Raw genomic sequence first — 15,962 nt, 5'->3', positions numbered from 1 at the left:
TTATTTATGTACATATACGTACATATATTGTACATATTATACATATGTATACACATACATATATTTACATATTTGGACACTAAATAAACTTTGTTTATATTCCCTTGAGTTAGGAGCAGCAAATAGCCTGAAGAAATTCAACTGATGAGGCACTGTGGCACTATATACTCTGATGGGAGAGATTGGACTAACTGTAAAATTGTAGCTTGCCTATTTATGAGTGAAATTAAGAAATGTTCACAAGTGAAGTTAAAAAATTGAAATTTTCAAGAAAGGTGGTGATTTTTTTTGTGTTAGATTTGTGTATAAAAGGATAAGGTGCATTAGCAGTGACCTTTAGAGATTACACATGGATATAAATATTAGTATTGACGAGAAAATATACTTTCTGTATTTTTGGACTAAATGGGTACTGTGCTTCTGAAAGTCTGAACACAGCATATCCTCTGGTTTTCCCTTATCTATTCTACCAGCTACATCCTCAAAACACTTCAGGAGTTTTGTCAAAAACCATTTTCCTTTCATAAATCTATATTGATTTTTTTTTCTGGCCCCTTGATATTTTTAATAGTCTTTTATCACAAGCTTTATTAGAGACTCCAGCATTTTTCCCTATTACTCATGTCAGGTTAACCAGTCTACAGATCCATGCCTTCTCATTCCATCCTTTTTTGCATTTGCCAACTGCCAACTATCCCTTAATCTACCCAAGTTCAGCAGTTGACTGCCACTGCATCCACTATTTCGACAGCCACTTTGTTTAATACTCTGGGACGCAGATTATAAAGCCTGATGATTGATCAACTTTTAGTGACATTAGTTTCTCAAGCACTATTATTCAACTAACACCAATTTCCTTTTATTCCTCCTCTTGGTCCCCTAGCATCTCTCGGATGTTATTTATGTCTCCTTCCATGAAGACAGAACAAAACTATATGATTAATTGCTCTGCCATTTCTTTATTCCCCACTATAAATTTTCCTGCTTCTGACTGTGAGGAGAAGACATTACATTCAGTAATCTTTAGCTTTTTTTAATGAATGATAAAATCGGTGAGTTAGATTGAAGTAATTTAATGAAACCATCAAACGAATATTTATTTTAGGAATATAAATGAAATGGACTGAATGAGGTTGTCAATGGCAGTTTTGGAAGGATGAGCAATACTGTCAGAACATCGTGGAGATGACATTTCACTTGCAGTTATCTTGAGTCTTCAAGCTGCCTGAAGGAACCCACTTGGTCTAGACTCTGGAGCGACAGAGATTTATCAGTCTTGTATATTCTACATATCTTGCACTGCACCCCATAATGCGCGATTATACAGCGATTGTATCGCGATTTTGCGTGATATAACCTATCCCATAGAAATCGCTCAAAATATCTATTGTGCGTTTAATTTATTTTCCACCATCCTGATTATTGTATTGAAGTAATAATAGCTGATTACCAATCTTAGCAATCAAGTCCTATGAATTTTTCCTCATAAACTCAGGTAGAGCATGCCAAAACATTATTGGGGTGCTTTTAAGCCAAAGTAATCTTGTTCTTCTGAAGTTACTCTTTTTTCCCTATAGTAAAAGGGAAGGCAGGAACAAGGTACTGATTGAGAATGATCAGCCATGATCACATTGAATGGCGGTGTTGGCTCGAAGGGCCGAATGGCCTCCTCCTGCACCTATTGTCTATTGTAAAGATAGTCTGAAGAGGGAGTGACCGGGGTGAAACTCATCCTTAATTATGCTGGTTGCCTTGCCGAGGCAGCGTGAATTGTAGATAGAGTCAATGAATGTGAGGTTGGTGTGTGTGATGGCCTAGGCTGCGTCCTCAATTCTCTGCAATTTCTTGCGGTCTTGGATAAAACTTTTCCCAAAACATGCTGTGATCACGAATAGTCTTTCCGCTGATTGGACCGCATGCAACACGTGACGATAAACTAAATTAAACTAAATTAAACTATTATGCTTCAAATCACTCCAATACTGCATCCTGAAATGTTGCTTTCAAAAAGAAAACAGATTTACATTTTAATGAATCAATACAAAATGTTTCTGCTTCTAACGAGGACGCTTGCTGAGTAGGCTACTCAATTCTTCAGAGCAATGTTTCACTGGCACTGAATTATCACCTTTAATGCTTCTCTAACATAACATACAGTGCATTCAGAAAGTATTCAGACCCCTTCACTTTTTCCACATTTTGTTATATTACAGCCTTATTTTTAAATGGATTAAATTCATTTTTTTAATCATCAACCTACGCACAATACTCCATAATAAAAAAGCAAAAACAGGTGTTTACAAATTTTTGCGAAGTAATTAAAAAGAAATAACTGAAATATCACATTTACATAAGTATTCAGTCCCTTTACTCAGTACTTTGTTGAGGCACTTTTGGCAGTGATTACAACCTCAAGTCTTCTTGGGTATGATGCTACAAGCTTGGCACACCTGTATTTGGGTAATTTCTCCCATTCTTCTCTGCAGATCCTCTCAAGCTCTGTCAGGTTGGATGGGGAGCGTCGATACACAGCTATTTTCAGGTCCCTCCAGAGATGTTCGATCGAGTTCAAGTCCAGGCTCTGGCAAGGCCACTCAAGGACATTCATAGATTTGTCATGAAGCCACTCCTGCATTGTCTTGGCTGTGTGCTTAGGGTCGTTGTCCTGTTGAAAGGTGAACCTCCACCCCAGTCTGAGGTCCAGAACGCTCTGGAGCAGGTTTTCATCAAGGATCTCTCTGTACTTTGCTCCGTTCATCTTTCCCTCGATCCTCACTAGTCTCCCAGTTCCTGCTGCTGACAAACATCCCCACAACATGATGCTGCCACCACCATGCTTCACTGTAGGTATGGTATTGGCCAGGTGATGAGCAGTGCCTGGTTTCCTCCAGACGTGACGCTTGGCATTCAGGCCAAAGAGTTCAATCTTGGTTTCATCAGACCAGAGAATCTTGTTTCTCATGGTCTGAGAGTCCTTTAGGTGCCTTTTGGCAAACTCCAAGCAGGCTGTCATGTGCCTTTTACTGAGGAATGGCTTCCGTCTGGCCACTCTACCATAAAGGCCTGATTGGTGGAGTGCTGCAGATATAGTTGTCCTTCTGGAAGGTTCTGCCATCTTCACAGAGGAACTCTGGAGCTCTGTCAGAGAGACCATCGGGTTCTTGGTCACCTTGTTGTAGTCTGTGGCCTATTAGAAATGTTCGCCCTTACAACCTCCCTGACCAAGGCCCTTCTCCCCCGATTGCTCAGTTTGGCCGGGCGGCTCTATGAAGAGTCCTGGTGGTTCCAAAGTTCTTCCATTTAAGAATGACGGAGGCCACTGTGCTCTTCGGGACCTGCAATGCTGCAGAAATTGTTTTACACCCTTCCCCAGATCTGTGTCTCGACACAATTCTGTCTCGGAGGTCTATGGACAATTCCTTCGTCTTCATGGCTTGGTTTTTGCTCTGACATGCACTCTCAGCTGTGGGACCTGATATAGACAGGTGTGTGCCTTTTCAAATCGTCCAATCAATTTAATTTACCACTGGTGGACTCCAATCAAGTTGTAGAAACATCTCAAGGATAATCAATGGAAACAGGATGAACCTAAGCTCAATTTTGAGTGTCGTAGCAAAAGGTCTAAACACTTATGTAAATGTGATATTTCAGTTATTTCTTTTTAATTAGTTTTCAAAAATTTCTAAACACCTGTGTTTGCTTCTTCATTCTGGGGTATTGTGTGTAGATTGACGATAAAAAAAGAGAATTTAATTAATTTAAAAATAAGGCTGTAACGTAACAAAATGTGGAAAAAAGTGAAGGGGTCTGAATACTTTCTGAATGCACTGTAAGTTGAGTCATGAAGTTGTACATCACAAAAACAGACCCTATACCCACCAAGCCCTTGCTAATTGTATGGTCCATTTACACTCATCCCATTTGCCTGCATGAGGACTGTATCCTTCTTTGCATTGCCTATTTAAGCATCTGTCTGAATGCCTCCTAAATATCATGATTGTATCTCATTCCACCTCCTCCCCTGTTAGCCCATTCCAGATATCAACTACTCTGTGTAAAAAAAACCTTCCCTCAGTTCCTCTTTCAAACTCCTTCCTATCACCTTAAACCTATACTCTCTTGTTTCTGATAACATTTCATGGAAAAAAAGGGCTATCTTGCTTATCTGTGCCTCTCACAATGCTACATACTTCAATCAGGTCATTCCACAGTCTTCTACATTCCAGGGAAAATAAGTTCTGCCAAACCAATGACCCTGTAACTAAAGTCCTCTGATCCAAGTAAAGTTGTGGTGAATCTCTTATGCATTCTATCCAATGCGACCAAATCCATCCCAGAGCATGCTGACCATCTCTTAACTGCAGCCTAACAAGTGTTTTGTAACATTTAAACATTGCCCCATCCTATGGAGGCAAGCACACCATATGCTTTGGATAGATAAAAAGTGCTCAAGTAATTCAGCAGGACAGGCAGCATCTCTGGAGAAAATAGATAGGTGACATTTCAGATTGGGACCCTTCTTCCTTTTGGGAGGGGGTGGGGGAGGATTGGAAGCAACTTGCCTATAGTACCCCTCTCCACTCGACAGTCTCAAAATATCACCTATCCATTTTCCCCAGAGATGCTGCCTCACCTATTGAGCTAGTACAGCACTTTGTGTCTATCATCTGTATAAACCAGCATCTGCAGTTCCTTTTTATTATATTATACCATATACTTTCTTCACCACTCCATCCACCCAAGTTGCCTCTTTTAAGGAACAGTACACTTGCACCACTGGATCTCTCGGCTCATCAACATTCCTGGGGGCTCCACCATTCACTCTACATGTCCTACCCCTATTTGACCTCAAAATGCATCACTTCGCAGTTCGGTCTTAAAATAGAAAGTACAAATTGCCGTCATTTCTGAATTTTCCAGAGAGAATTTATGTGATGCTGCTCACTACAAATGAATTCAGCACATCCTGCAATGGAATTTCCCTATGGATTTACCAAAGTTGTGGTAAATATATTATGCTGTTGTGTTGGAACAGCAAATTTTACTTTGAATCTGAATGATTATAGGAGCAACATTTCAGTGTAATGTTGCTGTAATTTCTCATTAGATGTGTATCATAAATATGGTAACCTAGATGATAGATTATATATAACTTTTCTTAGATTAAGTCATTTTTGTTTTATGTTTGCTTGCTGCTGGAGGTAAGCAGCAAGGATATATCACTGTGTAAATTTTAATCTGGTAGTGTGGAGTGAACAGTTCCTCCGAAATTGCTCCAATTTATCACAAGTCACAGATAAATTCCACACTCAAAGTAATTTCTAAAGTCTAAAGTGTGTAACATTTTCAACAATTGATCATTGACTTCATTGCACTTCTGCTGTAATGTTAACTTTCCAATCTGCACAGGACAATGGTGGCAAACATATAAAATAAACTAATCTGGCCACTTCTAGTTTTCAATGAAGGTCGGTTGGAGGTACATGATAAATATGCCTCTCGGCTGATGGGTTAGTTCCTAAAATATTTTTAAGCTAAGTTTATTTATTTTTTAATGCTCATATCTGATCACCAGGTTTCCTGAACTATTGTTGTGGCTTGAAGGATGGATCCATTAGATCATTACACCATTGTTTGTGGCCTTGTAGCAGTATGACTTTTTTCCTCATTCATCAGCATTCCCACTACCACAACATTCTTGGTTTGGCAAGCTAAACTCCGCATGCAGTAGTCACTCATGAACTGCCAGTCCCACCAGTGGGATCAGCAACCACAACCCCTCCCAATGCTAACCTTTGCTATCCGTTTCCATCCCCCATCCTGGAATTGGGAGTTTTTGGGAGTTAGGTGGAGAAGAGTGGGAAGCAGTTTTCAAGATCCAGAAGTAATCTTGCTGTGGGCGATATATGCCAGGACTCTTCTCCCTCCTCCCAACACTTCCCACTCTCAACCTCTTTCATGATTCAAGCTTTTCACTCTACCTCGGTACCTGTGACAATAATAATTAATCTAAACCTCAACTCATCTCTGAAATCTGCATATCTTTATGCCCATAGCCCAGCCAGTTTCTGGTTGTGGTTGGGAAACATATCGTGACAAAAGTACTGAAACAATCACAACTGCTAGTTTAACAGGACCAGAGGGAAATACATTCTCCCCCCAAAAAAAGCATAAAGTGCTCAAGCAACTCAGCCAGTCAAGCATCATCTGCAGAAGGAGAAACCAGTCAATGTTTTGAGTCAGTGACCCTTCCTTATTTGTTATCCATTCTCCCAGGATTCTACCCACATGTTTTCTTCGCCTTGTAGTTACTATCAGGCCCAGAACATTTTTCTTGTGTTCATATTTCTCTATGATATTGCACATTTGATCCTTGATGGACAACATAGCATTGAACGCAGTTCCAATAGTTTATTTTTGGGATGTTGATAAAGCTCGATGCAACTGAGTGTGTGATCCATTCCCGAAGTCGATTATAGAGTACGGGACTGGAGTTGAATGTCAATATATGTGTATGGGTAGCTGTTTTCCTTCCGTAACAAATTAGTTGAGATTTTCGTGGCCGTTTTGCTGATCATGTTTTTATGGCTCTCATAGAAATGGCCAGATTAAACAAAATTTATTTGCATAACTTGCTTTAGGTGGAATATGACGTCACAAACTTTAGGTTCCTACTAGAAAGTGACAGGAGTAAGTACTCCTATGTTAATGTATATTAATTGTTTCAAAAATTGTTCCTGCATTACGTAGTTTGGATGGATTTTGAATTTTAAAACCTTTTAATATAACATATGAAGGTACCAAAGGGAAACGCATATTATGGAACCAATTGGAATTTTGCTGAACTGTTCAAATAGAGAGATGTTTCAAGCATTATTGAGAACAAAATTACTTACAGTCCTCTCCTGAATATCCTGTTACAATCTTTGGTTCAGGACCCATTCCAATATCGTTTATGACTTGTACTTTGATGTCATAAGGTACAAACGTCGGGGTATTCTCAACAAAGTGATGATGCTTATTGCCCACGTGCTCATGCCATTTTGTGTCATCGCCTTGTCGTCTCCAACTAACTTTGTACTTCAGTCCGGGCCCATTCCAGTCAATTCGCTTCAGTGGCTGCGAAAACACACACAGAGAAAATGTTAGCGGTTTATGAACAAACTATGGCATGGTCTCACCTGTAAATTTTCAAAGCAAAGCAAGTCTCAATGTCGATGCTTACATTTAAAAAAATGCAAGGAACAGAAGGATTTTATTCACAAAATGCTGGAGTAACTCAGCAGGTCAGGCAGCATCTCAGGAGAGAAGGAATGGGTGATGTTTCGGGTCGAGACCCTTCTTCAGACTGAAGAAGTGTCTCGACCCAAAACGTCACCCATTCCTTCTCTCCTGAGATGCTGCCTGACCTGCTGAGTTACTCCAGCATTTTGTGAATAAATACCTTCGATTTGTACCAGCATCTGCAGTTATTTTCTTATACGAAGGATTTTATTAGTCATTTGAGAAACTTGAAAAATAAAGATAATATCCTGGAGAGTTCAAGACGAATAGCATTTTGAAAACGCAGCAAAGAATTTGGATGGGTACCAGGAATAAATTAATGGTTCAAATATGCAAGGACTGGATTAATTTCAGCTAACACAAAGCGTTCACTTTTAGTTTAGTTTGTAGTTTAGCGATACAGCGCGGAAACAGGGCCTTTGGCCTACCAAGTCCGCACCGACCAGCGATCCCCACACACTAACACTATCCTACACACACTCAGAACAAGTTAAACTTATACCAAGCCAATTAACCTACAAAATTGCACGTTTTTCAGGCTCAATTCAGGCAGGTGATGGCACAAGTAAGTTAATTCTCTAAAAATATTTCACTTTATTTTAATGTCTTAAATTTTGTCTTTTCAAATTTACTTTCTTGATATTTTAAATGATTGCAAAATGTCTGCATTCACATTTTCCAGCAATATTCAGATAGTTTCCTGAGAATCTAGGTGGCAGAAATAATGATGAACAACGTTTATCTAAGGGTTAGCTTAATGTGTAGGATGGAACTGCAGATGCTGGTTTGTACCAAAGATAAATACAAAATGCTGGAATAACTCAGCGGGTCAGGCAGCATATGTGGAGAAAAGGAATAGGTGACGTTTTGAGTTGCAAACCTTCAGTCTGAAGAAGGGTCTTGTCCTGAAACGTCACCTATTATTTTTCTCTAGAGATGCAGCCTGACCTGCTGAGTTACTCCAGTGATTAGCTTAATGCCTTTTGTCCTTAAAAATGGAGTGTTGTGATGATGAGTACCCCAACAAGATAAAGACAGACTTTTCAACAGCTGAGGATTTAAAGGACAGATTAATTACTTAATGTTACACGGTTGAATGATATTGTACAATCTCTTTACGATACAAGAAAACTGCCTTGTTTCTGGAAATGTATCAGTGAATCGAAGTACAAACTGTAAATTAAGTCAGACTGTAATTCTAGATGTTGAAATAACTGTGATGTATTTAAACAGGACCCAGCTGGTGCAGAGAAATTGCAATATTTGGAACCTGCAGTAATGTTTGTGCTGATCTAGATTCTGCCAGATTAATTATACATATCCCAGTGCTTGATGTAAACCATTGCTCAATGTTTAATGGTGCTAACAACATAGATGTTGTTAACAGCAAGCAGTAACTGATCACGCATCTCGGGTCTCCCTTCATCTTTGATGATTCTGGCAAATGGGAGTTAATTACACTTCACTCTATGTGCAGGAAGGAACTGCAGATGCTGGTTTAAATCGAAGGTAGACACAAAATGCTGGAGTAACTCAGCGGGACAGGCAGTATTTCTGGAGAGAAGGAATGGGTGACGTTTCGGGTCGAGACCCTTCTTCAGACACTTCACTCTCTGTTATATACGGTGATATGATGATGATTTATTTGGCTCAGAAACTCTCGGTATAACTGGCATTGGTTTACTGTAAAGGACAAAATACCGCAGAAGCGGGAAATCGGAAATAAAAACAGAAACTGCTGCAAACACTCAGCTGTTCCAGCAGCCCCCGTGGAAGCAGAAACAATGTTCCTGGTCAAAAACCCTTCATCAGAACTGGGTAAGACAGAATACAAGTGAGTTTTTATTTCCAGAGAGGGCAGAGATTGTTGGTGTTCGTGACTGTTCAAAATCTAGGCAACTTACAAATATCAGTCTATCAGTTTAGTTTATTGTCACATGTACCGAGGTACAATGAAAAACTTTTGGTGTGTGCTATACAGTCAGCAGAAATACAATACATGACTACAATCGAGCCTTTTACAATGTATAGAAACATAAGGTAAAGCCAGCAAAGTCCAATCAACGGTAGTCCGAGGGTCACCAATGAGGTACTTGGTACAGACAGTACCCGTTGGCAGGATCGAACCCGGATCGAATCAGGATCACTCCCTACTAACGGATGGGAATGGATATCATGAGGCAACTCAAGTGGGGAACTTCAGGTTCTTATTATCAGTTTCACAGCATTGCTTGCAGCAGGATGGACCTTGTTAAATCCACGATCATCATCCATCTTGGGCAGTTGCAGTGGAGTCATCAGTGAATGGATGGTTGTGGCCACCAATTAACCTTCCTGATATTTAGCCTTCAGCCGTGCAGTCTGCACTTGCCAACGATAAAAGAGACAGAGCAATGTGTGAGTGTCCACAAGTGACATGCAAGATTAGATGATCAGCACAGCACAGCAGCTATAAATTTGACAGAATGTCACCTTTTTTTACACAAGGGGATCTTCATTGGGAACGATGAGGGACATGGTGGTTCCTTCAATTAGAGGGAGCCAACCAACCAATAATGCTCTTTCATTTATTCATATTCTTTATTTCCCTCAATCTCCTGAAATAGAATGAATTGTGAATTCTTCTGAAATATAAGAAAATAGGATCAAGAGCTGACCACTTAAGCCCACCCTCCCATTCAATGTGATTATAGCTGATCTGCATCAGGCCCCATCTCCTTTTCTGGGCCTATTCCCCGTTGCCCTTAATTCCTTAATCTTCCAAAAAATCTCCTGAAATACCCTCAATGGTTTAACCTTTACCACCCTTCGAAGTAAAGTATTCCGGAGATTCTGTGTGGAGACCATTTCAGTTTCAAACAAACCGCCCCGTAACAAGTCATTGGGTAATTTAAAAGTATTTTTAAGGCAGAGATTGACAGACACTTGATAGGTAAGGGTGTCAAGGGTTAGGGGGAGAAGGATGGTGTTAGTGTACGGGTAATCACTGGTCGGCATGGACTCGGTAGGCCGAAGGGCCTGTTTCAATGCTATATCTCTATAAAGTCTAAAGTTGGTCATCGAAACAGGAAAATAAACCATATGAGTGGCTGAATGTCATAATGTACTTTCCAAGTTAAATATTTCCCAAGAGATCTCACTAGATTTCATATATTTTTTAATAAATCTGCCATTAGGTCCCTTAAAGGTTCTCTGGAGATTATTATTATAACTTTAAAAGTTTAATTTTTATTTCAACTTTGTCTTGTAAGTGTAATTCTAATCCTTGTAATTGAGGCAGTGCAGCGTAGGTTCACGAGATTGATCCCTGGGATGGCAGGACTGTCATATGAGGAAAGATTGAAAAGACTAGGCTCGTATTCACTGGAGTTTAGAAGGGTGAGAGGGGATCTTATAGAGACATATAAAATTATAAAAGGACTGGACAAGCTAGATGCAGGAAAAATGTTCCCAATGTTCGGGGAGTCCAGAACCAGGGACCACAGTATTAGAATAAAGGGGAGGCCATTTAAAACTGAGGTGAGAAGGAACTTTTTCACCCAGAGTTGGGAATTTGTGGAATTCTCTGCCGAGAGGGCAGTGGAAGCCAAATCACTGGATGAATTTAAGAGAGAGTTAGATAGAGCTATAGGGGCTAGTGGAATCAAGGGATATGGGGAGAAGGCAGGCATGGGTTACTGATTGTGGATGATCAGCCATGATCACAATGAATGGCGGTGCTGGCTCGAAGGGCCGAGTGGCCTCCTCCTGCACCTATTTTCTATGTTTCTATGTCTCTGTTACTTTAAAATGATCAACAGGATAAACTATGAAGCATGTTCCATTTAACATTTTCTGTAACATAAGCTCAAATGTCAGGCCAATTTTCAATGCAATTTTCTCTCTATTTTTGTCTCTCGGCCTGATTGTTCTCTGTGATATCCACTGCATTTCTGCATCCCAACTGATCACCTTTGCTGGGGAACAGAAATGGTAAAACCACAATACCCTGGTCTCCATTGCCAAAGTTGATTACTCTTGAGATCTAATCTAACCAGACACCTTGGATCAAGGGGGAGATTCGCTCTCAGCTGAAGTCTGGATCTGAGGCTTTCGAAAAGGAAGACTTCGTATTGTACAAGAAGGCTCCATAAGGCTATCAGAATAGCAAGAAAATATTCCAGAATAAGCTAGAGACTCAATTCAATCAAGTAGATGCCAGGTACCAGTGGAAAATCCTGATGGGCTATAAGCCAAAATCACATGCCATCTCTGGCAATTATGCATCTCCAACAGAAGAACAATGCCTTTTACATTCACTTTGAACAGGCAAATAAAATTCCAACAAGATGCGAAACCTGGCCCTCAGCACTGGTGCCCCTCAAGGTTGTGTGCTCAATCCCTCCCTCTATTCCCCATACACCCATGATTGTGTAACGTACAAGTACTGTGCCAACTCGATCGTTAAGTTTGCCAATGATACCGCGGTTATCAGCAAGGTCAACGAAAAATGATGTGGGCAGCGCAGTGATGCAGTGGTAGAGTTGCTACCTTACACCATCAGAGACCCAGGTTCGATCCTGACTACGGGTGCTGTCTGTACAGAGTTTGTACGTTCTCCCTGTGACCACGTGGGATTTCTCTGGGTGCTCTGGTTTCCTCCCACATTCCCAAAGACGTGCAGGTTTGGAGGTTAACTGGCTTCTGTAAATTGTCCCTATTGTGTGGGATAGAACTCGTGTACGGAGTGATCACTGGTCAGCACGGCCTTGGTGGGCCGGAGCCTGTTTCCGCATTGTATCTCTGAACTAAACTACTTTGTGTTTAGTTGTCAGAACAATCTAGTTCTAACATCACCAAGATGAAAGCTGGTTGTTAACCTGAGGAAGCGTAGTGCGAGGAGAGGGGTGAACACAACACTGTCCTTATCCATGAAGCTGTTGTGGAGATAGTCGACAGCTTCAAATTCCAAGGCATCCATATCACCAGCAACCGAACATAGTCCCATCACAATGATGTGGTGATCAAGGAAGCGCATCTGCATATTTACTTTCTTTGGCATCTGAGAAGATTCGTTATGTACTTACCATTGTAAACTCATCACATTTTTGACATGTGCAGCAGAGAGAGGGTCTACAGACTATGGGTTTGCTACCAACATTAGAGATCTTCTCTTCAAAGACTCTTTTCCTTGGGCTGCTAAAGGCTGGTGCACTGACATTTAAACCATTGCATCGCTGTGCTTTGAGCTGCTGGTCTGCAGCCATGTCTCAGCCGATCACGTGCTGAAACCTACAATTATGCCTTTGAGATCTGTCTACTCCAAGGCTGTCCTGGCCAACCTCCAATCATCCCCTCTGCCTAAAGTGCTTATCCAAAAATCTACCGCCTTTGGAGACTTGTCACTCATCATACCTGTTTGTGACTCCCTGTCTGACAAAATATCAATTTTAAAGTTCCTTTCTTGCTAAAGTCCTCGTTGGCCTCAATTGCAACCACCATCCCCTGCAAATGCAATGCATTCCAAGTATGCAACAGACAATAGGTGCAGGAGGAGGCCATTCGGCCCTTCGAGCCAGCACCGCCATTCAATGTGATCATGGCTGATCATTCTCAATGATCAGTACCCCGTTCCTGCCTTCATCCCATACCCCCTGACTCCGCTATCCTTATGAGCTCTATTTAGCTCTCTCTTGAATGCATTCAGAGAATTGGCCTCCACTGCCTTCTGAGGCAGAGAATTCCACAGATTCACCACTCTCTGACTGAAAAAGTTTTTCCTCATCTCAGTTCTAAATGGCCTACCCCTCATTCTTAAACTGTGGCCCCTGGTTCTGGACTCCCCCAGCATTGGGAACATGTTTCCTGCCTCTAACGTGTCCAACCCCTTAATAATCTTATACGTTTCGATAAGATCTCCTCTCATCCTTCTAAATGCCAGTGTATACAAGTCTAGTCGCTCCAGCAAGGTTTCTAGACCTCTGTGCTCCTGACATTCTGACCTCTCGCATAATCCTGATTTTAAATACTACTTCTTCTTCTTCTTCGACAGTCACTTGGTGACAAAGATGACTTGCTTCCACTCCAGTTCAGAGGGCGGTGATGATGTCACTCTGGAACCTGCAGACTCTCAGCTGCTAAAGGCAGAACAAGATTGATGGGCTGATGGTTGAATCATTTGGCATTGATTCAATCCTTTCATTGATTCTGCTTGGTCGACACAAGCAGATAGAATAGCAATGTTCAAAAAGCATTTAGAACATGGACGGATATGGACCCTATGCAAGCAGATGGAATTAGTTTCCAATGGCATCATAGACAGTAGACACAAGATGCTGGAGAAACTCAGCAGGTCAGGCAGCATCTCGGGAGGGAAGGAAAGGGTGACGTTTCGGGTCGAGACCTTTCTTCAGACTGATGTCAGGGGAGGGGGCGGGACAAAGGTAGAATGTAGTCGGAGACAGGAAGACTAGTGGGAGAACTGGAAAGGGGGAGGGGATAGAGAGGGAAAACAGGGACTTTCTGAAGTTAGAGAAGTCAATGTTCATACCACTGGGGTGCAAACTACCCAAGCGAAATATGAGGTGCTGTTCTTCCAATTTGCGCTGGGCCTCACTCTGATAATAAGTGATTACAATCGAGCCATCCACAGAGTACCGATACTTGATAAAGGGAATAATGTGAATAGCAGAGTTGTCAAGAACTGTTGCTGTCAGGGTAAGAGATTTAAAAGGGTGGTGCGATTGTAATGCGTGATTGCAGACCCACATCTGTGACTAGCACGCACAGAGTCGCCTGGATTCAGTGCCATCTTGGAGCATGGTGTCTTTGTGGACATCTTTGATGCATTTGCACTTCCTCCTCACTTGATCCACTCCATGTCTTTGCTGCGGCAGAGCTCATAATTGAGCGCTCACTGCAGGAGTCCAGTGGACAATGTGGCTGAGCACCAGGCTGGTTGGGCTGCTTAAGCTGCATCTGAGCATTGAAGCTAGTCCAGGAAACAATGGTACATCGATCCAGCCAGCAGATGTGGAGGATGTGGAGCCACCAGATGTGGAGGGTGCTTTTTTTGTTTTCGTTGAGGTATCTCTTGCAGGCTGAGCACCATTTCTACAAGTATAGCTGAATGAGAATTACTGCGGGTCAATAGTAAGTTTGGTACCAGGGTTAGAGATCTGGATCTTCAAGCCCTCTTTTCCTTGAGCTGCTCAAGGCTGGTGGACAGGAATTTAAATCATTCCATCGCTATGTTTTGAGCTGCTTTGATCCAAAGCTCTGGGAGCACCTCCTCAAAGCTCTCTGCCTTTGCCTCTCATCCTTTAAGAAGCTCTTTAAAATCTGCCTCATTGACCAGGCTTTTGGTAATCTGTTCTGATTCTTTATTTTACGGCTCAGTGTATAATTTCTGTTTGATAATTCTCCTGTTAAGTATCTTGGGACCTCATGGTCTGGCCTGCACTATATAATAGCAAGCTGTTGTTGTATAGCACAATTTGCAGAATGTAAAGACCTAACTCATTTCACATTTTAATACAGAAAGGAAAAAATCAAGGTTAATCTACAGTTAATACACCCTGAAGCCATTTGAAAAAAAAACTTGTGCTTTGGAATGAGATAATTTTAAAATTCATATAAATTGGCAGAACTGCTTTTATTTCTTGTGAAAAAAATCCTAACATGCATTGTGATCAAATGGATTTTATTCCCTTGTTAATTCTTTCCAAAGACACATTTTGATACTATTCTGCAGTTTTGGTGCTCGGAATAATCTTGTACAATTGAATGGACTACTAGGGCATGAAACAAAGAAACTCCTCATGGAATGTTATGCAAAGAATCTTCTTAGATTTATTCACAACTTGATGTTTCAAATTCTATTAACTTGCATTTCACTGTAGTCAGACTACCCCTTTTACATTGATATGATCAGGTGATTATCACCGTAAACATGTGCATTGTGAATTTAGCAGCATTTTCAGTGATATAAATGCGATATTATCCAAAACATTTCAACAAGATTTGTCATCCATTGAGCAATGCAAAGGAAAACTGGTTCCTTCCAGCAATCTCACATTTTCTTTGCTATTATTCCACATCAGTACAATCAACTGCATTTTTTTGCAGACTAAATTTTAGTTTTGATTTCACAGACTAATATCATAAAGTGCAAAGTAATGGATCTAATATATGCTTTTATGAAATGCTAGGCAATATTGCCCTCAAGAGATCTGTCTTTTAGGCTGAATTAATACCTGGTACATTTTCTTCCCTATTTATCACAGCCAATCTTCTCCCTTTCCATCTGTTAGTGCATCTGTAATCAGGCAGGGCAGTGAACACATCGAATTAGATCTTATGCAGGACAAGCAGCATTTCTGCACCTAATTTTGTAACATTGTTCAAACAGAAGTTTTATTTATTTTTGGCAATTTACTAATTTGAGATAAATCGTTTCAATGCACAGTTTCTCCCATTCAAGTTGAATTTGGCAGATTGAGTCTTCAGGAGGAACCAAAAGCGGCAGAGGTTACATCAGCTTTTGATGTTAAAGTTGGCCAAATCATACCCACATCTTGCCAGCGAACCTTCAGAAAACTAGTGGTTCTGTGGCCTCCGCAAGTTCACATTGCAAGCTGGAGACATGGATGAACTGGAGGTAAGAGACTGCTTTCTCCAACCTCCAAATACATCACTAA

General features: G+C 41.0%; 1 protein-coding gene across 7 annotated transcripts in view; it reads right to left on the bottom strand.

Annotated features, from left to right (window-relative positions):
• chl1b (cell adhesion molecule L1-like b) overlaps positions 1 to 15,962 on the bottom strand; it is a 639,417-nt gene that overhangs the window by 170,101 nt on the left and 453,354 nt on the right. For all 7 annotated transcript variants that reach the window (XM_078414480.1, XM_078414482.1, XM_078414481.1 and 4 more), the window contains one exon: positions 6,897 to 7,119. In XM_078414480.1, coding sequence (XP_078270606.1) covers positions 6,897 to 7,119 — 223 coding nt within the window. The remainder of the gene's footprint in view (positions 1 to 6,896; positions 7,120 to 15,962) is intronic.

The sequence above is a fragment of the Rhinoraja longicauda genome, chromosome 17 (genome assembly GCF_053455715.1).
Source record: "Rhinoraja longicauda isolate Sanriku21f chromosome 17, sRhiLon1.1, whole genome shotgun sequence".
Classification (NCBI taxonomy): domain Eukaryota; kingdom Metazoa; phylum Chordata; class Chondrichthyes; order Rajiformes; family Arhynchobatidae; genus Rhinoraja; species Rhinoraja longicauda.
This window is presented reverse-complemented; position numbering and strand designations above follow the sequence as displayed.